At 43.3% G+C, this 26,540-nt stretch overlaps 1 protein-coding gene across 1 annotated transcript; it reads right to left on the minus strand.

Moving 5' to 3' along the window:
- Positions 1-297: 297 nt before the first annotated feature.
- On the minus strand, positions 298-25,425 carry LOC137441477 (protein mono-ADP-ribosyltransferase PARP14-like). The gene is made up of 19 exons (XM_068139054.1): positions 25,208-25,425; positions 24,991-25,097; positions 24,878-24,911; positions 23,474-23,548; positions 22,532-22,726; positions 21,297-21,557; positions 19,295-19,531; positions 15,902-18,144; positions 14,328-14,561; positions 13,825-14,046; positions 11,720-11,810; positions 10,647-10,796; positions 9,111-9,170; positions 7,355-7,522; positions 6,301-6,507; positions 5,592-6,200; positions 2,694-2,833; positions 1,993-2,167; positions 298-1,339 (listed from the first exon to the last, which is right to left on the minus strand). The coding sequence occupies exons 1-19, from the start codon at positions 25,392-25,394 to the stop codon at positions 1,050-1,052; spliced, it is 5,685 nt and encodes a 1,894-aa protein (XP_067995155.1). The 5' UTR covers positions 25,395-25,425; the 3' UTR covers positions 298-1,049.
- Positions 25,426-26,540: the final 1,115 nt, after the last annotated feature.

The following is a 26,540-nucleotide window of genomic DNA, read 5'->3' on the forward strand; positions in this document are numbered from 1 at the left end:
TACTGTGACACTGTGATCTTTTACTCATTGCTTCTGCAGAGCCCAGTGCTCCAGGTTTCTGCTCCATGCTAGCCGCCTGAAGCCCCAGTAATACAAACATTGGTGAAAAACCACTACGGTGTTCCCCACAGGGTGTTGTGGTGATGGAGATGCTGAGTACAGATGCATTACTGTCTCCTGCCAGGCAGCTCAAGACTTGATAAAAGTGATCCATCGGCTGCAGCAAAGCATCCTGAGCCACAATCATCATCACCGTCACCTCCTGTCATATTGATGAAGCAGCGAGAGAGGTATTTGTCACAAAGTTTATTAATTTTAAAAGCAAAACTCAGGACGCAAGACTTTCACACCCAACCACCAGATCACCACCCCCTTCTGTGTTTGTCCTTCCTCTGTTCATTTCTCCTTAAGATCACAGAAAGATTGCTGCAGGTGACCACAGAAACTTTCTTAACATTTACTTGCCTATTTCTCTTAGGCTATAACTTCTGTAACCTTCTGTAGGACCGCTTACTAAGCTACAAGGGAGGGTTTGTGTATTAAGAACAAGGGCATCCAGACCCGAGATATCACCTTCACTGAAGTTCAATGGTTTAAACAAGTAATAAAAAAAAGATGCTAAATATAGACAAGCACAAGCCATTAGTGACAATTAGCTTATTGAAAAACACTGTATCATAATTCACGCACAGACTGTACTTCAGAGAGTGAAGAAGCCATCAGAAATCCACTGCTGGGCAGGCAGTGGCGGCAGAAAGATCCTTTCCAATCCCCTGCCAGCCCTCCCCTGCCCATCCCAGTGCAACAAGGATGTTGCACTAATACAGTAGAAAGGCAGAATACTAAGTAGTTAAATATGATCAGCTACTCTTGAGTGTAAAGCAGCAGCCTCTTTAGGTGCCTTCCAAAATTGCCAGAGGTTGCTTGGATATAAACAAGCTTTAAGAAATTGATTCCATAAAACTATTTATTCTTTCAGTCGCTCATTTTGTTGTGTTTCTGTCCTACGAAGACTGTAAGACACGCAATCTTGGCTGCAATGAAAATGCTTATTTCGTGAAAGTGATAAGGTATGCTGGATAGGCTTGAATGTCACTGAATATGATGAACATGGATGGTTGGTTCACATTATCAGTTGAACTGTCAAACAGATCTACAGAGTTACTAGGGTCTTTTGCGCCTGGGGTAATCGCTCCTTGTACCCCCTGAGAATATTCTCCAACAAGGACTTGAGCCAAGTACATGTACTTCTTCCCACTGGCATCTGGTTGAGAGTAGATGTCTTGGGCAGAATAGTTGGCATTAACAGCAAAGTACGTTCCTTTTCCGTAGTGTGCAGCTGGAAGTCAGAAAAACAAATGTCTGTGAGCATTTCATTCGCAGCAATCACTTACCTGCTATCTTTAGAGCCTGTGAGGCTCTGGACAATATTGTTTTTTATTTGCAATAGGGAGATATAATAAGTAATTGTGCATACAAGGCAGCTCTATACAAAACTGGTGAGGGGTTTGGAGCACAAGCCTTATGAGGAGAGGCTGAGGGAGCTGGGGTTGCTTAGCCTGGAGAAGGGGAGGCTCAGAGGAGACCTTATTGCTGTCTACGACTACCTGAAGGGATGTTGTAGCCAGGTGGGGGTTGGTCTCTTCTCCCAGGCAACCAGCACCAGAACAAGAGGACACAGTCCCAAGCTGCACCAGGGGAGGTTTAGGCTGGATGTTAAGAAGAAATTCTTCATAGAAAGAGTGACTGATCATCGGAATGGGCTGCCCAGGGAGGTGGTGGAGTCGCCATCACTGGAAGTGTTTATGAAGAGACTGGATGGGGCGCTTGGTGCCATGGTTAGTTGATTAGATAGTGATGGATGATAGGTTGGACTCGATCTCGAAGGTCTTTTCCAACCTGGTTAATTCTATTCTATTCTATTCAGATGGTAGGGTAAATCAGTCCTAGTCCTACTCAGGAAAACAAGAGCTGTTTTGAAATTCACATTACCATGAACTCCAGCATAGCTCCGGTTAAATCCCTTGTTGTTAATTAAGATTGACGACTCCTTATTTGTCCCATGAAACAGAAGCTTCTCATTATTTCTGTTGCCATTTTTCTTATCCATTTCACACTTTTTTATTTGGTAGTTCTTCCATAAGTACTGGTTCTGTATCCTTTCAATCTGCAATATTTGAAAGAAAGACAAAGAAAGATGGCTGCTGTCACAAAAAACATTCACATATTAACAACCCAATCTGCTTCCAAGATTCCCTTCCTAACTCTCATGCATCTATACCAGATTATGAAGTAAGATTGTTGCATCACTCCAAACTTTGGCATGAGAGACAGCAGAGCCTAGCCCAAAACATGACAGAAACACTTAATGGGAAACAATATAGGACAGCTTTGCAAGTTTCTGGGGCATAGGTAACACCTACCTGCAAAGCACACAGTGCTCAGGTGAGCTCTACTATAGCAAAAAGTTTAAAGAAAGAGCACTCTCCCCTGCTGCTGAAGCAGCAACTGCTTGAGTTGTTCCAAACACCTCAAACTGCAACATTAAAATGATGCTCATTAAAGTTAATAGCAGCTAGAGAGACTTGTCCAACTTCAGAAATCCCTGGGGAATTATTTTTTCCTGTTGTTATTATATTCTTCATTACTTTCTATCCAAGTGTTCATGCTCAGAAATTATGAAGTGTTTTTACCTTTTCAATTTTGAATGACTGACAGGTAGTCTTGAACCTTGTCTGCACATCTTTATATTCTTTTGTTGTTGGTTTTAGTTCCACTACTTTGAGTTGCTGGTTCTCCATATCATCCCACGTTGCAGGGAGCACTATTGACTCTTGATATGCAGAAGAAACATAAATCAATTGTATTGACCCAAATCCTCTGCTTAAAATGAAACATACCCTGCAGCAAACCCTTCTAAAAGCCCACACATCTCATCACTGGTGCCTACGGGTCTTCGTCAGCCAAGAGGATGCAATAGGTCATTCACCAGAGGTTTAGAGTGGTATAGTTTCTAGTTTGCCACTGCACTGTCAATTGATGTCTCAATTGTTAGTTCCTAGGCAAATCTGTTCTTCATAGCTGAAGAGGAATCCTCTCCCACACTGTTTATCAGTAGCCTTCCCTGCAAATGCAGTTTTCAAGGACACAGAGCAAATACAGATTTAGCAAGCAGTTAATTCTCACCAGTTAGGAGACAAGGAGCAAAGTATCTCAAGAAGAAAGGTTTTAAATTTAGAAGTTCAAGAACTTCTCCAGTCTCTATCTGATTAACAAAAGTCATCTTTTTCTTCCCTTCTCTTATTCAATGCAAAGCCTAGTGTCTAGCTGTATTTTCAAAGAGTAATGCTGCCTGATAACAGGTGCTACAGAAAGCCAGCATTAAGGATCCCTCAATTAGAAGTGCCATTTTTTGCTAAGAGAACAAAAAAAAACCAAAAGCTGAAAATATGTGCAGGAGTGCCTCAGAGTAGCTCCAAGGAAAGTGTATCAATACGGTGATGTATATCTATATTTGATATTTTGTATCTATCTATAGATAGGTAGATAGATGATAGATACACACATTACATTAATAAGGCACCAAGAGCTGTACCACTACTTAAACCTGTCCACTTTTCAAGAGTTAAATGGACAACAAAAATAAAAGTTTGTTCCCACTACAGTATAAAATGTGCCCCTGTAAAACTGAGTCACAGCAGGACAAATCCAAACAATACATGTGGGTGTACTAATTGATCAGAAGCTCACCATGAGCCAGCACTGTGCTCATGCAGCCCAGAAGGCAAATTGTATCCTGGGCTGCATCAAGAGTAGTGTGGCCAGCAGGTGAAGAGAGGTGATTTTGCCCCTCTACACTGCTCTTGTGAGATCTCACCTCAAATACTGCATCAAGTTCTGCTGTCTCCATCATAAGGACACAGAGCTGTTGGAGCAAGTCCAGAGGAGGGCCACAAAGATGATGCAAGGGCTGGAGCACCTCTGCTATGAGGCTAGGATGAGGGAGCTAGGGTTGTTCAGCCTAGAGAAGACTTCAGAGGACCTTATAGCTGCCTTCCAGTACCTGAAGAGATCCTACAGAAAAGCTAAAAAGTGAGTTTTCCTAAGGGTGTCTAGCAATAGGACAAAAGGGAATGGTTTGAAGTCGAGGAAGAGTAGGTTTAGACTGGATCTTAGGAAGAAATTCTTCAGTACAGGGGTGGTGGGACTCTGGAATAGATTGCCCAGGGAAGTTGTGGATGCCTCCTCCCTGGGGGTGTTCAAGGCCAGGCTGGATGAGACCCTGAGCAGCCAAGTCTAGTTATAAGGCACCCATTGCAGGGAGGCTGGAGTAGATGATGTCTAAAGGTCCCTTCCAACCTAAGCTGTTCTGTGATTCTACACTGAGAAAAAATCCTGTATGGATGAGCAACAAAATGTTAGCTCCTTATATTGTAAAGGATCAGATGTAAATGGAAGAGAGTATATCAAGAACAAAAGTGAGTTTGTCAACTGCTATAATATCTAATTATTGCTAGTAAGCCTGTTAAGAACCACATAGCACATTATGTACACTTTCAAATTTTTTAAAGTCACTGCAGGATTTATTTTTACTTTCATTTGCCCATTCATTTCCTTTCTACATTCTCCAGAAACTGATCTTTATAAAGTTCCTGACAATATTTTGCATATTCTTACCATTTCTTACTCTTAGTAGAGTAGAATAGAATAGAATAGAATATAGAATAGAACAGAATAGAACAGAACAGAATAGAACAGAATAGAATAGAACAGAATAGACCTGGTTGGAAGAGACCTTCAAGATCATTGTGTCCAACCTATCATCCAACACCACCTAATCAACTAAACAATGCAACCAAGCACCCTATCAAATCTCTTCCTAAACACCTCCAATGATGGTGACTCCACCACCTCCCTGGGCACCATATTCCAATGGCCAATCACTCTCTCTGTATAGAATTTCATCCTAACATCGTCTGATCCTCCCCTGGTGCAGCTTGAGAATGTGTCCTCTTCTGGTGCTGGTTGCCTAGGAGAAGAGACCAGCCCCTGCCTGTCTACAACCTCCCTTCAGGTAGTTGTAGACAGCAATAAGGTCTCCCCCAAGCCTCCTCTTCTCCGGGCTAAGCAACCCCAGCTCCCTCAGCCTCTCCTCATAGGGCTTGTGCTCCAAACCCCTCCCCAGCTTTGTTGCCCTTCTCTGGACACATTCCAGCAAGTCAACATCCTTCCTAAACTGAGGGGCCCAGAACTGGACACAGCAGTCGAGGTGTGGCCTAACCAGTGCAGTGTACAGGGGCAGAATGACCTCCCTGCTCCTGCTGGCCACACTGTTCCTGATGCAGGCCAGGATGCCATTGGCCCTTTTGGCCACCTGAGCACACTGCAGGCTCATGTTCAGCCTACCATCAACCACCACCCCAAGGTCCCTTTCTGCCTGGCCGCTCTCCAGTCACTCTGACCCCAGCCTGTAGCACTGCATGGGGTTGTTGTGGCCGATGTGCAGAACCCGGCACTTGGATGTGTAAGCTGGATGCAGGCAATCTAGTTTCAATGTAGGAACATTAGCCTGTCAAGATGCTTTTGCTTACCTTTGGCTTTTTCAATACGTGTAATGGGTACACTGTTTCCTTGATCATTCAGAAAACATTTCTTTTCTATATTCACCATGTACTTTTTCCCATCAATGGTGGCTTCAACAACTTTCTCCTGCCTTGTGAAAGCATCTTCCAAGAGCTTATTTGTGAGACTGTCGAAGGGCACATAGGAATCATTTTTAAGATACTTCCACTCTACTATGTTCTGGAGAAGTTTTGCACTTTTCTCTTCCTGCTCTCTAGCTTTTAACCTGTAGATTATTTGTTGAATAGATGAAAAAGCCTTGAAGACATTTTTGTCAACACCTGAAATTCGAATGCTGTTACCGTTCAAATTGAGAGCAACTTCGAATTCCTTCTGTATGCTGTTCAGTTCCTCTCTCTCTGTTTCATCAAAATGAACAATAGACTCATCTGTGATGTCTGTTTGAGTAATTTCCTGTAAAATTGCCTTTTTCAACCAGTTTTCAGCTTCTTCCACTTTATTTTTGTTTTCACCACAAATCTGCACAACAGCTGGGTCGATTTTGTTTTCCAAAACTGCCGCCTTCTTCTGGGAAAGTTTTTCTTCCTTCTTTTTCACCTTCTCAGAGTCAAAGAATGCTACATTAAAACACAACAATGTTGTCATTAATATCAACCTTTATCAGGCAGTGCTAAACGAGACTGATCTACAACCTGTATTTAACTGGGATCTACTTACATTTAATCTTGGAGATTAATCTTGGAGCTTTGACTGTTCTAAAATGACCTCTTTTCTGCATGCTTTTATGGAATACACTCATCAGGTGTGGCTGAAAGATGACAACTTTAATAGTTTTCAGAGATGAAGCAGAGCTGCTTCTTGCAAAGTCAGTTACTGCATCTATCATGTCGTCAGCTGCTACAGCTGGGTCACGGCCTGCCTCACCTAAAACAAGTTATGAACATTATGCCTTTAAGAAGCATTAATAGCTGTGACAAACGGTTGAAACATCTTTATAAGAACAGTTACAAACGTAGCCCACAATCACCCGGATGATAAACAGCTCAGAAATAACTTCAGGTTGGCAGTTAGGAATGGTTTCTGTTTATCAGGAAAAGGAGGTTTGAGCAAAGAGAAAAGCTTCATTTTACTTTTGTTGACATGGTGAGTGATCAGGTTATGATGTAGGTGATATGGCTGGGTTACCACAGGCCTGATGCTCGATGGCTCAGTAGCCCAACTCTTTGCTCAAAAAGCAAGTCTAGTTTTGACAACTCTGTTCATGTAAGAGGTCCCTGCATGCACAGGGCCCAGCTCTGGATTCTCTGGTTACAGAGATTTCTATGGAACTAACTGAAACTAACAAAAGAAAAAGAACAATTTAACCTTTTTGACAGGTTCATGTTCCAGCCATATCAACTCTGCTTATGCAGCTGCTAGCTAGAGCTGCATCATATACTTGACTTCAGCAATGAAGAAGCAGCTCCATGAATATTTTCTGATGACCTACCTACACTTATCAGGCTGCTGAAACAAACATTAATGGTTCTCCAGAAATACAGACATAGCTTTGAATCCCCATTAGCAAGGAAGAGTGGCTCCAGAGCACTCACACTCTCTATGTACTACACTGACTGCAAGGAGTGAAGCTTCCTAGGTCTCTGTAAGCTTCTAATAACAGATTTAAAGTCTTCAGTTTCTTTTCACCAAAGAACAATCCCTCCATATCAATCCAACTCATCACCTGAACCCTGAGATCAGCACTGAACCCATTTCAAAGGCAGCCACACACCTGTTCCAATTGCTGGGAAGGTGACAGAGGTGTATTGCTGTAATTCACACTCCTGAAGCACTGTGGAGACTACCTGCTTGATATCCTCTTGGGCAACAAAATGAATTATTTTTTTGCATGGCAGGCTTCCTGGTTGGGTGGTGATAAAGCTCTTGTTAGACTGGGAGGCTGAAATGTAAGCAGGAGAACATAATCAACAATTATCCACAATACAGATGTGTAATAATCCTTATTAGGAATCATGAAATGATGACAAGTATGCAGCAGGATAAGGTTTCCACAAACTCTGCAAACCCACCCCACCCCCCTGCCTCTATTTTCACTTTGAAGACAGTGGGATTCATTTTATGTTTGTAAAATACTTGCCTCGTTTGGCACTTAAATTTTGTGTGCACATTTGTTGGGTCTGCACTGCAGACTTGGAGAACTTCATGCAGATTCGTGCTATACTGTCTTCAATGCACATACAAGCATGCCATCTGCCCTCAGGCTGCCCAGCTTGAATTACCCTCTTGGACTGCACAACAGAGGTTTTCCTTTTACCTCCTCCACGTAATTCTTTTCCTTTGGTAGATGTTCCAGTCTGGTCACCACAGCAATGTCTTGCCCATTTCCCTTATTTTGCAGGGTTTTAAAACACATCCTTGTCCATCCTTACTCCCCATTCCTTGTATTTGCTATTCACTATCTGAATTTGATCTACAAATAAATGCCTCTCCTAAGGCAGGAGCCCAGCTTCACTAGTTTCCCCTCTTGATTACACAGAAGATCTTATACTGGATTGCTAGTTATGCCAACAGCAAACATTTTCTCACTCAGGAATGACAAAGGGAGCTGCAGGTAGATAGTTGTTTCCAGTGAGGTATGGCTTCTCTATTAACATTTCTGCCAACATTATCCCTTGCTCATGGTCTGTTCAGCACAGACTTAATTTGGTTTTGTCATGAAGAGCTTTGTTAGACTTTGTCCTGCTTTCAGCTGGGATAATCTTCTTCCTAGTAGCTGGGGCAGCGTTTTGTTTCAGATTTAGTGTGACAGTAACATTGATAACACACTGATGTTTTAGTTGTTGCTAAGTAATGCTTATCCTCAGTAAAGAATTTCTCTGTTGCTCAGATTCTGCTAGCATGGAGGTGTAGAAGAAGCTGGGAGGGTGCATGGCCAGGACAGGTGACCCAAACTAGCCAAAGGGCTATTCCATAACACAGAACATCATGCTTAGTATGTAAACCAGGGGGAGTTTGCCAGGGCAGGTTGCTGCTTGGGCACTGGTCAGTGGGTAGTTAGCAATTGCAGTGTGCATCACTTGTCTGTCTTGGATTTTATTTCTCTTTGTGTTATATTAATTTTCATCACAATTATTATTACATTTGTAATTATTGAATTGTTCTTATCTAAATGCACAAGTCTTATTTGTGGCTTTTTTTCCCTCCAGCTCTCCTCCCCATCCTACTGGAGGAAGTTATTGAGCAGCTGCACAGTGCTTAGTTGCTGGCTGGGCTTAGAATTAGAGGATACAACGATGAATAGACGTAGTTCTTTACAAATGCTTAGAGGCCCCCTCTTCTTGAAGATTTTTCTTTTCCTTCTCAATAAATGCTGTGCAAACATCACAGTAACAGATTAATAACTAGCTGATATAACACAGCAGATGTGATACAGATGGACGTACAGTAAGCACTGAGAAAGTATTCCAACAGATTCCCTGTCATGCACAAACACCTTCAGAAAGGAGGTCAGAAACGTTGTACCATACCTTGAGCACATTCATCTTCAACTGCTTTTCCAGCACCATTCAGAATTGCTTTAGAAACACCTTAGATAAGAAGAGGTATGAATCTACTGTTAGTATCGTTAATGCTGTCAAAATCTCATCTGAGGCAGAACTGCGTACCACACAGTATCTCAAAATCTCAGTCCTGGCAACAGTCAGGGTATAACTGAAAAGCACTGTTGCCTAAATTTTAGGTTTATGCTTTTCAATTCAAAGTGATGTCTACAGTACCTAAGTTTCATTGAGGTTAGACATCTCCTTTAGTCCAAGAGATGCTCCAGGCAACCTGATCTAGTGGAAGATGCCCCTGCTTACTACAGAAGGGCTTGAACTAGATGACCTTTGGAGGTCCCTTCCAACCCAGACCATTCTGTGATTCTGTATTATTTTAAAAAAATAAAATAGGTTAGTTTCCTTTTCTGCAACAGTCTTAAACCATACACATCGGGTGAGGAACTGGCTGGAGGCTCGAGCCCAGAGAGTGGTGTTGAATGGTGCCACATCCAGCTGGCAGCCAGTCACTCGTGGTGTCCCCCAGGGGTCAGTGCTGGGCCTCATCCTGTTCAATATCTTTACTGATGAGCTGGACGAGGGGATTGAGTCCATCATCAGTAAGATTGCAGATGACACCAAGCTGGGGGCAAGTGTTGATCTGTTAGAGGGAAGGAGAGCTCTGCAGAGGGACCTCGACAGGCTGGACAGATGGGCAGAGTCCAAGGGCATGAGATTTAAGTGCCGGGTTCTACACATTGGCCACAATAACCCCATGCAGTACTACAGGCTGAAGTCAGAGTGGCTGAAGAGCAGCCAGGCAGAGAGGGACCTGGGGGTACTGGTTGACAGCTGGCTGAACATGAGCCTGCAGTGTGCCCAGGCAGCCAAGAGGGCCAATGGCATCCTGGTCTGTATCAGGAACAGTGTGGCCAGCAGGTGCAGGGAGGTCATTCTGCCCCTGTACACTGCTCTGGTTAGGCCACACCTTGAGTACTGTGTACAGTTCTGGGCCCCACAGTTTAGGAAAGATGTTGACTTGCTGGAATGTGTCCAGAGCAGGGCAACAAAGCTGGGGAGGGATTTGGAACACAAGCCCTGTGAGGAGAGACTGAGGGAGTTGGGGTTGCCTAGCCTGGAGAAGAGGCTCAGAGGAGACCTTATTGCTGTGTACGACTACCTGAAGGGAGGCTGTAGCCAGGTAGGGGTTGGTCTCTTCTCCCAGGTGGCCAGCACCAGAACAAGAGGACACAGTCTCAAGCTGTGGCAGGGGAGGTTTAGGCTGGATGTTAGGAAGAAGTTTTAAGTAGAAAGAGAGATTGGCCATTGGAATTGGCTATCCAGGGAGGTGGTGGAGTCACCATCACTGGAGGTGTTTAAGAGACTGGATGAGGCACTTGGTGACATTGTTTAGTTGATTAGATGGTGTTGGATGATATGCTGGACTTATGATCTCAAAGATCTTTTCCAACCTGGTTAATTCTATTCTATTCTATTGTTTTCACAGCTAAGTACCAAGTACAATACCTGTTTTGAGGCTGAAAGTTTTGTTTGTTATGTTTACAATTACATCTGTTGCTTCCTTGGTAATATCGCCTTCCACCACCTTGAATGTGACAGAGCCAATTGTCATTTCAGGTTCCTTCTGAGCCGAGGTTGAAGAGGTATCAGAGGAAGCTGCAGGAAAGAAATACAGACACTGAGCAGATGGGAGCAATAAGGTTAAGTGGTAAGGGACTTGTTCATGAGTACAGCGCCTACAGAGATTACGGTTTGGCTCCAGACTCAGACTGTGAAGAGGACTGCCTGAAAATCATTCCTTCCCACAGGAGTCTCTCATCAGCCTTCACCTATTCCTATAATTGAGACAGCACCAAGAAAAATGTTTTGCTGCATGCTGGGTACACAGTGACTATTCTGCAACATTTTGCTATATAAACCTTTGTGAAACTCCAAGGTACAAGGAGGAGCACACTTCCCAAGTTTCACTCCCTTGCTCCTCTGCCTCACAATTTTCAGGCAGGTTCTCCACTGCATGACAGCACTGTTTACCCACCTGTTAACTATAAAAACCTAACAAGTTTTCAACATGTAACTCATTTCCTGCATTCTGCAGTTCCATTTGGCTGGATAGCACCAAAGGTATTTCACTTTGGTTTTGCTATTCATCTGAACATGTGAAAGATTGAAGACTACTATAAAGAGGCTACTTGAAGATCAGTAACCAGGACCTCACCTGCCTTCCCAGGCCATAGGAAGACACTGACCTGTTTGTGATTTAATCAAGTGCTGCTATAATGAAAGAACAAGCCTTACTTGTGCCCTTGGCACATGATACTTCTGCTGTCCCAATTCATGAGGGCCCTATGCAGATAACAAGTCACAGGTACATTTTTTTTTTCCTTAGAACCCCAAACATTGTTTCAGGCACTACAGACACTCAGCCTTAAAAATACAGTATGCTGCCTTTACAGCAGCTATTTTGACTCTTACTTGGACTTTGGGAATGAAATCTGAACATTCACCATTAGTGCATTCTCTGGAATATTTTCAGGAATTAGAAAAGCCTCCAGGCACACAACTCTGTGAAACAAGCTTACCTGCGTCCTGCAACGCCGCCTTTGGGGAAGCCTTTTCCTCTTTAACATCTACAGTATTTTCACACCTGTTCTGAAGTTCAGCTGAAAATTCCTAGAGAAGGAAGTTACAGTCAACCCCCATAGGAATCTTTAGATTACACAGTAGAAATAAAGGTTTGAAAAGTAAAGTTAAACAACATTGAGAGAGAGCTTAATGCAAATCACTTCATACCACCATCTGTCTAACACTGGTGCCAAGTCCTGACACGCTGTGGTTCTCAGAGAACACATTACTCAGGGTGAGCAACAGAGAGAATTGATAAATAACCAAGCCAAAGCCCTAGTCATCATTCCAGAGGAACACAGTAGCAGAGGGCATCCCTGCACTCTGAGGGGCTAGTTTACACTCCAACTGAAGTCTGGCAGCTAGTGCCACCCTTCACCATTCACAACAGCTAAAGCTTTAGCTGTTTAGCCTTTGAGTTTGGCCTTTTGAAATGCATTAGCTACTGCACAAAATTGCAGAAGTCAACAGATGCAAAAACATTTATTTGGACAATAATTCCCAGTGTGACTGCTCTCTTCTGGGAGATTCATGTGTGAAATGAGTAAGGAGTACGGATGGGGGAAATTTGTGCTAATCATTGAATCAATAAGGTTGGAAGAGTCCTCAAAGATCAAGTCCAACCTGTCACCCAAGACCTCATGACTAAACCATGGCACCAAGTGCCACGTCCAATCCCCTCTTGAACACCTCTAGGGATGGTGACTCCATCACCTCCCTGGGCAGCACATTGCAATGGCTAACAACTCTCTCTGTGAAGAACTTTCTCCCCACCTCGAGCCTAAACTTCCCCTGGTGCAGCTTAAGACCGTGTCCTCTTCTTCTGGTGTTGGTTGCCTGGGAGAAGAGACCAACCCCCACGTGGCTACAGCTGCCCTTCAGGTAGTTGTAGAGAGCAATAAGGTCTCCCCTGAGCCTCCTTTTCTCCAGGCTAAACAATCCCAGCTCCCTCAGCCTCTCCTCATAGGGCTTATGCTCAAGGCCTCCCACCAGCCTCATTGCCCTTCTCTGGACACATTCAAGAGTCTCAATGTCCTGGAGATGTGGAATACTGGTACATTTCTCCTGGAGAAGCTTACTATCCCAGCAATCCTAGCACAACAGCTCTTCCTAAAAAGACTACCACTGAAAGTACTCCTGTTTTCCCAGAGTGAAGCCATCTATGCAGGAGCTGCAGCAAATTTATTTGTAGGCAAGTCTTACATACTGAAAAAATAGGTGAGATAAAGAGTAATTACCCTTTTGTCTGCATTATTGCCAGGGAACAGAAATGGATAGGAAAGGTGCAGAGCAGGTGGCCCCAAGGGGTAGAGCCAAAAAGAGGAAGAGTGCTTTCACCACAGAAGAGACTGTCAAACTTCTTCACTATAAAAACAAACACCCTGTGGGTTCTTTGGAGGTCAACACGTAGCCAAATATCATGAGATAGACTGTCCAGGTTTCATCTGGGATAGAACTAATTTCTCTTCTCAGTAGCCAGAATAGTGCTGTGTTTTTGATTCAGCTCATGGGAACTGGTATGAGATGAATGCTGGTAATACACTGATGGCTTTAGCTGTTGCTAGGACATCAAGAGCTTTTCAGCTCCCTTTTGTTTTGCTAGTGTGAAGGTGCACAATGAGCTGGGGGCAACCACGGCCAAGACAGTTGACCCAAACTAGCCAAAGGGATATTCCATACTATAGAACATCATGCTCAATATATAAACTGGGGAGAACTGGCTAGGGGCTGGGGGGGAGGGCTGGGGGTGTCACTGCTCAGGCATCAGTCAGAGAGCAGTGAGCAATTCCATCATGCAAGACTTGTCCTTCTTTTTGAATTTGATTTCTCTTTTTGTTGTACTCCTTTTCATTATTACTATCATACTATTTCATTATGGTTTATTTATTATTATATTTTAGTTACTAAACTGTTCTTATCTTGACACAAGATTTTTACTCTTCCCCTCTGCATCCTACTGGGAGTGGGGAGGAGTGCATGGTGGTTGGCTGCTGTCTAGGGCTGTCGTGATATACACCCAAAAAAACTAGCATGTAAGAGACAGAAAAATATGGTAGCTCACCTCGATGTTTTCTCTGTCTTCTGGATACAACACAAAATGAACTTCCTGAAGAGACTGTACTCCATTTTTACTACTGAATTCAAACACCTTGTCAAACAGTAATTTGGCAACAAGAGGCTTTGGGAATCCTAAATTCCCTGTCCCAATTGCTGGGAAGGTAATTGACTTTAATGATAGTTCCTCAGCAATCTCCAGGCATTTTGTGACGACGTTGCCCAAGACCTGTAAAGCACAATTGTGGTTTTCAATTACTGAAAGTAGCTTGTTTTCCAGTATGTGAGTGTAGTATCTTTCCCTTTTAGTTACCTTTTGATATTAAAACACAGCAATCGCATACATCACAAGGAACACAGTAATCACAACATATCAGCCACACAGTTAAAAGAACACAGGCCAGATTCTTTCCTCTTCTACGACGCTGTCACACATTTCAAAGGGAAGTGGTATTACACCCCTTAGAAAACCTAGTCAAATTAGAATCCAGACAGATAAAACTCTTATACCTTTAAAGATGGATGTGTCTTGGACCACATAGGTACAACAGCATGAAGAACAAAACTGCAGTCTAGATTATAACCTTTTGTTTTCAACACAGATCCTTGCACAGGTGTTTTTCTTTGGCCTTCTTCCTTTAAGCCGGTCTGAAGCATTCGCCCTGCCTTGCGTAGCAAAGCTTTAGCCAGAGGCCCTTTATCAAGCTGGAGATCTTGGGGAACACTGATGACAACAATGTCTGTCTGAAAAACATGCAAGCAAAAAACTCCAGCTTTTAAGTAACACATTTACATTTTGCACTGATATAATACATCCTGACTGCTGATTTACAGAGTGAATTCTTGGGACAGGAATCTGAGAGTGAACAAAGATCTTGAACAAACCAGAAGCGATGTATTCTAGTATCTAGTATCCTAGTATCTAGTATTCTAGTTGCCTGAAGCAACACAGAAGCTGAATTAACAGTAGAATTCATTTCAACCTGATGAGAGGAAGTTTAAATTCTGCATTCCTGGTCTGTTTGTTTGACCTCCATCTGAAAAACATACATATATGCAAGTTCATTCTCCAAGAGAAGATCACAGACCAAAAACCTGTGTTCACTGAGATAAGCAGGACCTCCCATGCACAACTGCTCTAGAGACGAGCTGAAGCCAAACAAGACCAAAGGAAAGCTAAGAAGTGAGAAAAGCAGTAACTTAGAAGGGAGAGAAACAAAAAGGACTTTGAACATTGTGTCAAGCGCTACACTCAGCTCCTCATAAAGAGCGCTACACTCAGCTCCTCATAAAGAGCCTCCATACATATACCCTGCCCTGGCCAACTAGAGGATCTGCATGTACAAGCTGTGGGTTGAATCCATGCCTGAAAGGATTTCTTGGCCACTACAGAAATGGTTCTGAAAAGAGTTGCTTCTACTATCAGTGATCTCAGTAAAGTTGCTATCAGCCCAATAACAGCAATTCAGTATCAGAGGCAAATAGAAATCGACTAAAGAAGTTGCTTTTCTGTAGGAAATACAAAAGAAACTGCACATGGTCAGATGCACATGTCTGTGCAGAATCAGGACCACAGTGGACCTGGAAGCAGCCCACTCACTCTTAGGCAGCAGGGTACTGACACTAACCAACACCAAGCACCCTCTTTTGCTTTCACCCTAGCACCATACCCTCGCAATCAGGATTTCTGGGAAGGTCAGCACTGAATGCAGGTAGTTCCCACCCATCAAGGTAGGGTCAGGGAGATTGAGAGTCCAGAATCACTCCTGCTGACCTCAGCTGCTTCTGATAAACCATAATGCAGCATGTCCCACAGGGATCCATGTGCCTCTATCAGTAGATGAGAAATGTGCAGTAGATGAGTACTGCACAGCCATCTGTATCATGCAAGACAGTCATCTAATTGCAATTCTTATCATCAGCAGTGGTACCAATTTCAGTACCTTGTCAAACCTGCTACATTGCTAGTTGCAGCTGATGGTCTAAGGGTGGTCTTTGTGTGTGTGTGCACTCATTTGTTGTTTCTTTAAAGAAAAAAAATTAAGTACTTAGTATTTTAAAAGCTGATAATTTAAAACACTTACTTTAGCATCTTCAATGCTTCCTTCTTTCAGAATGATGTGAAGGCCTTCCTCAGTTGTCACCAATGGGAAGTTCTTTGTAGTTTGCGAAATTTTGCTTTTCCTAGGCTGAGGCTGATGCAGTGACTTGTTGGAAGATGGACAATCTGAAAACACTTTTTTCAGTGCCTTGCTGAAAGCCTCAGTGTAATCCTGTGCAATACCCACGAGATGAACCTCCTTCAAGCTGCTCTCCCCCATGGATTCTTCCAAGGTTTCCTTGATGGAGGATACAATTGAACATGTACACAGTTCCAGAGGGAAGCCAAAAATCCCTGCACTTACAGCAGGAAGGGCTATGGAACGATGATTAAATTCTTCAGCTAGTTGTAGACATTTCTTCACTGTCTTTTTCAACAAGAATACACACTTCTCTCCTTCATCCTGCCTCCATCTAGGCCCAACAGCATGGATGACGTTCTTGCAGGGGAGTTTTCCAGCCCTCGTGATAACTGCACACCCAGGGTGCAAAGCCCCCTTCTGCTTCACTAGCTTATCACACTCCTGCTGCAGCTCTGGACCAGCCGCCTTTGAGAGTGCACCAGCAAGGCCCCCAGCGTGCACTAAGTTTTCATTAGCTGAATTTACCACAGCATCAGCAGGATGAGTGCACAAGTCAGCTTTATAAACTGCTATTACAATTCCACCTAAGGTCACCTGCATGTAGGGCTTGCCTGTATTACTATGTTCCTGTTTTTCTTTCAGCTGTTCTTCTGATTCCTCTTCCAGCCTGATTAGACACTTAAAGTCTTGATTTGCAGTGGCAGCAAAAAAGCGTTCTCGGTCTTTGAAGTACGACTTGGCTCCTGGCTTTTCAATTACTACACGCTTGTAGTGCAGGCCAGACAGAATTTGCTCAACTATGCTAACTCCCTTCAGCACTTCTCTTCTTGGCCCACTCAAAGATACAACCCTACATTTCTTCTGTGTGCTGAAGTTAACTTTCACACCTTCGTTCTGCAAGGGTTTCCAAACACTGCCCTTCTCTTTCTCAACAAACATCATGACCACCGTAGGCTTTCCTCCAATGACCTTCACTACGTGTGTGTTTTCATCTATAAAGGTAAAAAGCTCCTCAAAGGCTTTTGCTACTGCTTGAGAACAGCCAGCAATGACGACCTGACTCTCTGCCTGAGTGACTGTTACAGCTCTGTTAGAGCAGTTTTGCTCAGTAAGTATCCTCCATTCCTTCTTCTGGAGCACAGACCCATCCTCCACAGCAATGGTTTTGTAGTCCAGTTCCTTCTTTATTTCTTCTTCTGCTTTTACAAGATCCTCAGGAGTATTCCCTTTCAAGATGATGTCTCCTTTGCTAAGCTCATAAAAGGCACCAATTTGTTTTGACATAAACAGGCTCTGTGACAGGGTTTCATTATCAACATGCTCTAAAAACTGGAAAATATTTGGGTGGACATCAACTGTTTTCCTTGCCATTTTGCGTATGTTCTCCAGTATTTCCCCTTTTACTTTATAAACTTCCTCAGGCACCCCACACAGATTAATTCTCTTCTGCAAACTATCGTAAGTCATCTGCAGGGCTGGGAACTCCATACAGATTTTTTCTTGCAGACCAGCAGCCTGTAAAATTGCATGTTCCCCTGGACTCATCATCACCATCACTTCAGTTCTTCGCTTTTCTCTTTCAATTTCTCTGGTGGCTTTTTCTATCAAAATCTTCAGTTGCTGTTCAACATTGCTCACGACTCCTTTTTCACCCACTAGAACAAGTAACTCATTGGAAAGACATGGGATTATCATAACTTCATCGTGGGTAAAGCTGTTTCTAATGGCATCCCACACCTCTGCATTTACTTGACATTCAATTGCTTCATACTTTGATATGCTCTGTGAAAATGCTGCGGAAACATTTTCTTTCCATGTCTTGACCAGCTGAGCTACCGATCTCTTCCGCTCATACAAAGCGGCTGAAGGACGCAAGGTAACTTTTGGTTCTGCACACTGGGGTTCAGGCCATGTTAGCACACAATTACACTTTGACATTTCACAACTTATTGCCTCAACTAGCCTGTTATTGATCTGCAAGTAACACCAGATATAGAAATCCAGGGGCAATGTAACCGGATCTGGCGTCTTTATTTGTGGCCCTTCCTTTCCATATAGAGCTGTTTCCAGTGAGGTGTAGTAAGGGTAGACAGAGACTGGTGTTTTGTTGAGTGAATGCTGATTTGCCAGGATATTGGTTACATCTAAAACAATCAAACAAAAACCCAAACAGTTAGTGCTAGCACTTAAACCCAAAGGTTTTTTAAACTTTGATTTCTACATGTTTGTATGTCTAAGCATAGTTCTACATGAATTTTCCTCCCCTTCCCAGATAGAATTCAAAATTATTTAAAGAGTTCCTGCTTTTAAATACCAAAAAACTGGTAGAGAGGGACAGTTAAGAACCAACACATCTATCTCCAAAAGGAGGTATGGACTGTCTCTGCCCCTGCTTCTGTCATCTGCTGTACCTGAAGTGCCCAACTCAGTAGTTGTCTGGGCTGTTACTTAGCTATATCAAATCAAAGCTCCTCCATTTGCCCCCAAAAGAGTACCTATTTCCTTCTATTCTCCCCTTCATTGCAATGCCTCCAGCTTCCTCCTTGTCCTCCATCTTCCACAGATCCTCACATTTCCATTGCTGGCCAGATAAGCCACAATCCCTGGTTTACAGACAAAAAGATGTCCAAAATATTGCCCTCTGACAAGCCAGGGGCAGATGGTGCTAGGAGCTAGGGGAAGAAGTCTCCTGCATTATATAGGGCAGTAATTTCTCCATTGAACCCAAACTGTAGCCTGAACTCTGTAAGCATCAAGGCTTGAGTGAAAAACTGCAAAAAAAAGGAAAAAAAAAGTCCTACCCAGGTCATCCAAAACTTAAGCTTGCACTCCAGTTAGCAGAGACCTGCTGACAAAGCAACAGATGTGCTCTTTCATGAGGGCAAAGTACTCTGTTTCACTGGAAAAACTGCAGTTTGATCTTTAAGGACTTAAAATAGAATCATAGAATCGTTAGGGTTGGAAGGGACCTCAAAGATCCTCTAGTGCCAAACCCCCTGCCATGGGCAGGGACACCTCACACTAGATCAGGCTGCTCAGAGCCACAGCCAGCCTGGCCTTAAAACCCTTCAGGGATGAAGCTTCTACCACCTTCCCTGGGCAACCTGTTCCAGTGTCTCACCACCCTCATGGGGAAGAACTTCTTCCTAACATCCAATCTGAATCTACCCATTTCTATTTTTGTTCCATTCCCCGTAGTCCTATCATTATCATAGAATCAGTCAGGGTTGGAAGGGACCACAAGGATCATCTAGTTCCACCCCCCCTGCCATAGGCTTCATATTTCTGCATTACCTTTATGGTCACTGAATGTAACGATAGCTGCTTCTTCATCAGGCAGTTGCTGAACACGTATCACTTGGGCACCTCCATTCTTCTTATTTTCAAAGTAGACAGTTATATAGTCCGTGGGTGTGCCAGGTGGTATATTTTCAACCCTAACACAATTTGTTAGCTCAAGGCACCGTGCAGTAATGTTTTGTTGCTTTGCTCTACGGTTTTGATTAAGATTTTCAGTAAATTTCCCTTCAGCTAGAAAGAGAAGGAAATAAAAAACAAACAACCAAGAGCAAATTAGTAGCTCACTTTTCTACTATGAGGTTAGCAAGCTATCTCTGTGTGCATTGACCAAAGCACTGAATTATGAAGCAGCCATCAACTTAGAGGGTCCTACAAAACTACTTCTTCCCACATACTCAGTATTTGCTACCTACTATTCACCAGGTGCCTGACCAGAATTACTGACTGCAGCTACTCCAGCCAGAATTTGTCACTAGTTTTTCTACTTAGGCTTTGCACACAACTAAGCAAACAGAAGTCAGCAGTTCAAATTTGGACTCTGTTTTATGATAAACAAATACTACTTTTGGCTATTTTTTCCACCCTGTTATCATCACAGTAAAAGAAAGGGAAGTCACTTTTACATCTATCAGGCAAACACACAACTAAATAGTCAAAGGATCTACTTACATGCTAAAAATTTCAGGACTGGATCACAAGATGAGAGGCAAATAATTTCTGGCTTCCAAAGCAGAAAACCCTATGCCTTCTCTGAGAGTAGAAACTCCTTTAGTTCAGTTACATACCACTAATTCTTTTACATCTCCAAGATTTCTGGGTAACTTCATTCTTGCATGTTAACAGTAACAACTATTCCCACAAAGCAGATTCTAAGTGGCACATAACTTGTTTTAACCACATTCTGCCTTCTAAAAACATTCACAATTTTTCCACACAAAATTCTCACTTCCTTCTTGTCTCACCTCCCCACCCAGAATCACACACATGAAATAACCTTGTCCTCAAAAGTACAGCAACATTCAAAGAATCCTGGAATCGGCTCACTGCTGTCATTTTGATAGAGCTCCTGTGGTAATGTAGTGCTGTTATCTCAACAGCACCAGCTATGGCATTGGCTCTGAATCTGGTTTTATCATACCATTGACTGTTGCCCATGTCCTAGGATGGAATTTGTTAACAATACCAGCCATAAGTTAATCAGGAAGTCCCCACTCCAACCTCTCACTGGTGAGAAATAGGAGCAGGCATATCTCTATCACCTAGGAAATGCCTTTGTCATCAATCACTAATCAATAACTAATCAAAAACTATATAACATCAAACACACTAAAAACACACAGTGGGCATGCAGTAGCCTAACCACTGGCTGGTTATGCAGCACCAGGCAAAGCATACGGTGTTGGTACCATGCTTCACAAAACACAGCTGCTACTCTGCTCAAGGACAGATGGACTTACCTCAGCATCCCAGCGTGCACCTAGCCTGGTGGCAACAGCCACAGCAGGTATCTAGAGCACAGCTGTAAGAAGATGCTGCTTCCCTGATCCTCTCCCAGCCTCTAACCTGTTACAGTAGATTACCCAAGCTTGATGCAGTGTATTTAATAACCTTAAAAAGATCGCTTCCATGTACTTTTTCTTTTTTCCCCCCCTCAAATCCATACAAACTCACTAGACATGTAACACTTTTGGCAAGGAGAGCCTTTATCATCTATTCCAAGACCAAGAATATCCTTTTGTTGCTTGTATAAAGTTAGAGTTTGTTTTTCATACTACCTGTTCTGTTTGCTATCTGAATCAGAGCTGGGTCTCTTACACTGGCCTCCATACCTTGCTGATAAAAAGAATGTCATTAACTTAGTAAACAGTCATTTAGATGAGGCAACATCAGAATAAACCTCATCTCTACAACAGAAAGCATTCATTTTCCTGCTCAGTCTCCCTCACACACACAAGCTGCTAATAAGAAAGATCCATAACTCTTAACTCCTTCTTACCAATATTTCCAGTGAAAGTAACCACAGCAGCATGTAATTCAGGTATCATTTCCACACTGAAGTCACCATCATCCTCTGACAAGCCACTGACATTCTCTATCATCATAATTAACATGCACTCTTTTGTTGTCTCCTGCACGTTTTCGAGCACAACTCTGTTGGGAAGCTGGGATTCTTGAGACTCCTCCACTCCTAATGGCTTCACAAACAGACCAATTTTCTTCACAGAGTGATGCTTCTTTTGCAAAACTTCTTGGGCATCTAGTTCCCCATGAAAACAAAGAAAGAAGTGATTTTCCATTCCCCTTCCACCACAGCAGAGCAACATGTTAAACTACACTCTCCCTTAAAAATCTGGCCAGCTGTTTCTCTATTGTATCACAAATAAAGCTACATCAAAAGTCAGGCTCACTATGAAAGCTATTCTACTATCTACATGTACCAAATCTTCCTGAAGGTAAAAAAATAAAGAAGCTACTTTTCCAGATAAGTGCTACCTCCTTTCTACTACTCTGAAGTGGAAGACACTGTTCTCCAGATACAATACCTAATAAATCACAAATAAAGGAGTTTCCATCCTGCTTATCTTATGCACTAAAACAGTCAAATACAGTTAATAGTTAAATATTTAACCATATTAACTATTTCTCCTGCATGAATCCTTTCCTCTTTTTTGCATACATCCTTCACACACTAACAAGTAGCCAACAGCACTTTAGTGTAAAGGAAACCACAGGAAAATGACAAATAAATTCAGGTTGCTTTAAAATAATTCTCTGCCTACTCAGTGCTCTGTTTTACACAGTATTTACTTTCTCATTTCCTCCCAGTCTCCAAAACCTTGGCAATTGAAATGAATATGAAATATCACATAACATATGAACAACAAAATAATATTTCCCCATGATCTGAAGTTATCATTCTACTATGCTTTATCCAGTCTCCTGATCTAGAATTAGAGCTTACTTATTCTGCAGCACTCTTCACATCATTTTTTTCTGCATTAAATCTCAGTGAGCCTTGATCAGGACGTCTCTAGAGAACCATTTCTTTCCCTGTGCCTTTATAAGCCCATATCTGCATTAGAGAGACAGGCACATTCCTTTTATATCCTGTCACCCTTTGGGAACAATACAACATTTCTGCTGAAGCAATGCCCAGAGATCCAGCACCAGCAAAAGCCTATTTTCAAAAGGAAGCTTTAGGAATACAACACCCATAAGATAAGATCATACCTTCCTCATCCTGAAAAGTAATGATAATTTGCTGATCCTTTTTGATGTAGGACTCAATGGTCCCTCCACCAGACTTCTTTTTATTTTCAAAGTACATTTCCACAACCTCATCTTCTATTTCCTCCCCAAAGGCAGTGGTTACTATGATAGATTTCCTAGAGGTTGCTTTTTCTGCTTCCAATTTCTCACATGATTCTGTAATGAAAGATCACATTCTGATGCCTGGGTACTCAAGCAAAAGTTAAGAAAAAAAAATCTGAGCTTATTATCTTCCAAGCTTTCACATCTATTTTGTTCAGATCATAGATAAGAGCAGGAAAAGAACAGGCAAATAAACACTGATTCAGGTAGTTGTTTCTTTTCCAAAACAACTTTTAAACCCCAAACAAGCTGGGCATATCACCAGCATGAGTTGTCCATCAACAAGTGAGGAGAAAAAACTTCCATTCATCATCAGACAAGGAGAGCAGAAGTAATGGCTATGAAAGCTTCATGAATCTGGGAAACCATTATTCTTCTGCCTGTGCACCTTCTCCATTTGCAGCTCCAGCCACTGCTGTGGGTCACCATGGGTCTACACATGTTGGCTGTCACAGGAGCTCTAGCATACACAGCTACTACTGTTCTATCAGAGATCACCCTGGCAGCACTGGTGACATCTGAGAAGGTCTGGGTAGGACAGCCTTACCGTCAACAAAGGTCACTATCCATTGCAAAGTCTTCCTAAGGAACAGAAATGCCTAAGGCAGCCAGTGAAGCGGGGAGTTTCCTAGAGGGACTCATAGAAAGACCAAAAAAAAAACCCAAACCCACCTAATTTCTTTATTTTAGCCTGAGATTGTGATTTTGTTGTGATTATAGACAAAACATCACAAGCACTACTGCAGCAGTGCAAATCAATGAAGAATACACTGTTGTCTCCTTGGAAAGTGGCAAACTTACCTGTCTTTTCCTGCAGAGTACACGCAGAAGCCTCCTTATTCTGGCAGGTGGGGAGAAACACTTGGGATTCATTAACTAGGGATAAGTGACAATGATTTCTCAGTTACTGGGTCCTTCAAAAAGAAGAAGGTCACACTCTTATAGACCCAGGAACTAGCACAACTTGAATTTAGTTTTATTTGACAGCTCCAGAATCATAGAAGTCCATGTATTCCACATTTTAAACCATATGTTGAATGTGCTTACAGAAACCCTCTTGAAGCTTAAGAAACTTCAGGCTCAGAATCAAAATGAAACTAGCACATGGTCACACTGCACGAACCACCGTGAGCAGGTTCTCCCATGCAAACACTATCCTCATACAAATACTGTGCAATCAAACAAGAGACCTGTTGAGAGCACTCCTCCTCTGAAGGGAACCACCTTTAGAAACCAGGTACTTCTATAAAAGCATCTATCATAATGATAAAGAATTCAGATCAGTGGAAATGAAGATTTGCTAACAAAGAGCAACTGTGGGAATAGGTTTTTTTCCCCAAGGTCACAAACGTTCTCCAACACACAGGTGTTCTCATCACAAGCAATAGATAGGGAGAAACCTTACTTCTTTGATAAGGAAGCAAACCAGCCCAAATCAGGCAATCCTTAGATACAAGTAGGACAAAAAAAAACCAGTTAGGAAATTCCAGCAAACTGCAAACTCATTGCTAATGTTCAACCAAAGGACACCATGTAAGACCTCTTAAAGACCACCACTTAGATACCACCAGAGATATGCACTGCACACATAATAAATATATATGTTGATTCATTGCAGGAAATAATATATTTATGTATATTCCGGGAAATCAAATCTACTTGCATGCGCTTAAGAAACAGAACATGGCTATACTGTCTTCTTGGTGTGCAAGATCTGAGACCTGTCTCATTGCACAGCTTAATTTGAAATCCAAAGATAACAGTGACAGCTGCCAGGCTGCTGCTATTCTAGTCTGCACCACCTCTCTTACCCGTGCACCATCCTAATTTGCACAAATGAGTAATGTGCATGTAGAAATAAGCGTGCTAGGTATGACTGCCAAAGTCTGGCCTGCGGGGAGAATAGAATACATTCGATGCCAGCTGGAACCATAACCAAAACTTCACGGGAAGTTCATTGTTGGGCTTTTACGCATGGCCGTGGAGTTTCCTTAATGGCTCTGCTTTATGAAATTAATTTAATTTTGCGGGTTAGAAAACGAAAGAGAGCTCTGGCGGTGGGGAATAGGGTAAATGGTTCAGCCCAGCGCCAGCCTGGCCAAGCACTGGTCGATCAGACGGCTGGGACATCGGTCCTGCGACCCTCCCGCCCGGCCTCCCCGGGCCAGCACTCCGTAGGGCGCATCCCCTCAGACAGACCCTTACCTGGCGCCTCTGCCCCGCCGGCCGGTCTGATCTCCTGGAAGTGGAAAGAGAGAAGAGCGGTTACCCGAGGCTCCGCTCGCCCACCCCTCCCCGCACGGCACCGTCCGCCTCACCTGCGCGGGGTCTCCATCCACCGGCAGCTCGGTGACGACCAGCGACAGCCGCTTCCTGGGTCCCCATTCGAGCTCATGGACCCGCTGATCGAGCACCCGCTGTCTCACTGCCAACACGACAGGCACTGGTGAGGGAGGGCGGCAGTGGCCGCCATCCCTTCCCCGAAACGCGGGCAGCCACCCGCGTTAGTGCCCCCTCCCCGTCCCAAGCGCTCACCCTCGGGGAGGGCGAAGCAGACGAGGAGGTACCCGGTCCCGGTCCGCAGCTCGCACTCGCCGCCACCCGAGCGCTTCTGGCTCTGGAAGTAACAGAGAAGCTTCTTCTTCAGGGTGGGCGGCGGGTCGGCGGCGCCCCAGTCGCCGCGCACCACCAGCGGGAAGCCACCCGGCTGCTGCCCTGCCATGGCCGCCTCTACAGTTTCCCGTTGCCCTTTTGCTTTCGGTTTCCTTTCTTCGATGAAACTCAGCGGCGCCGGGCCCCGCCCCGCGGACAGAAGGGCCCCGTTCACCCCCACCGTCCTCTTTTCGGCGGGCCGGGTGTCGCCTCCAAAGTCCTCGGACAGCGCCCCGTGGTACGCAAAACAAGTTGCGACGGAAAGTAAAATTGCCCTTTTCCATCATGCTGCCTCAGAACTAGTTGTACAACTAACTACTCAAGATCGCAGAGAAAGAAGGTCAGCAGCCGCAGACTTTTTCAATTGAGTGCTCAGGACTTGCCCTTGTAAAGTTTCCAGCTGATGCATATTTTACTAATGTACTTAAATATGAGACACTAAAATAGCAGATACGTGAAAACATATCTCTGACTTTACTGCAAGTCTGCCGAGGAAATTATTGATAACCAAATGTCACTAAAGATGATAGGGGTCAGCTAAATAGGTGTAGTCAGACATGCTGCTGAGGGGATCCAGGGGAATGCCTTTGTTTTGTGGGTCATCTTTTGTTTCAACAGCTAGCCTAGCTGCATCCTCCCTCCCCTTGCTGTAACGCAGACAAAATATCTGACTTTGGTTGCAAATCGGGTAGATTGGGTCTTAAACTGTGGTTAGAAACTAAAGTTATCAGCAACTGTCTATAGAATAAAGGCTTGGGAGCTTTCAGTGACAGTCAATAGATCTTTGCTGGAGGTAAAATGGGAGATAAGAGTCTGACTTCAGTGGCATGATTTACTGGAAGAGAAGGGGAAATGAGACCGAAAGTACTGGGGGCGGGGTGATGTTGATCTCCACAGCTTGTTTCAGTGTGCAGAAAAGCACAGTCACTTAAAAGTGTAATGTTGGTATCTACCTTTCTGAAAACAAATGCGGTAAAACTAAACCACAGTAGGAAAGACATCCCAAGCCACAGAGAAAGCAGTGCCCAATACTATGAAAGTCAGGGTACTATAGTAGTGCTGCCTAGTCACAGTGTGGGAATCTCACAAAAACAAAGTGGTATGAGGTCCAAATCACCTCAAATGGTGGTGTTGCTGAGAAGCATTCCCATTATTATTTTTTTTTAATTACATTTCTGTATGACTATAAATATCTAAAACAGAAGGGAAAAGCTTT

The sequence above is a fragment of the Melanerpes formicivorus genome, unplaced genomic scaffold (genome assembly GCF_026170545.1).
Source record: "Melanerpes formicivorus ecotype bairdi unplaced genomic scaffold, bMelFor1.0.p_v2 SCAF_5, whole genome shotgun sequence".
Taxonomy (NCBI): Eukaryota; Metazoa; Chordata; class Aves; order Piciformes; family Picidae; genus Melanerpes; species Melanerpes formicivorus.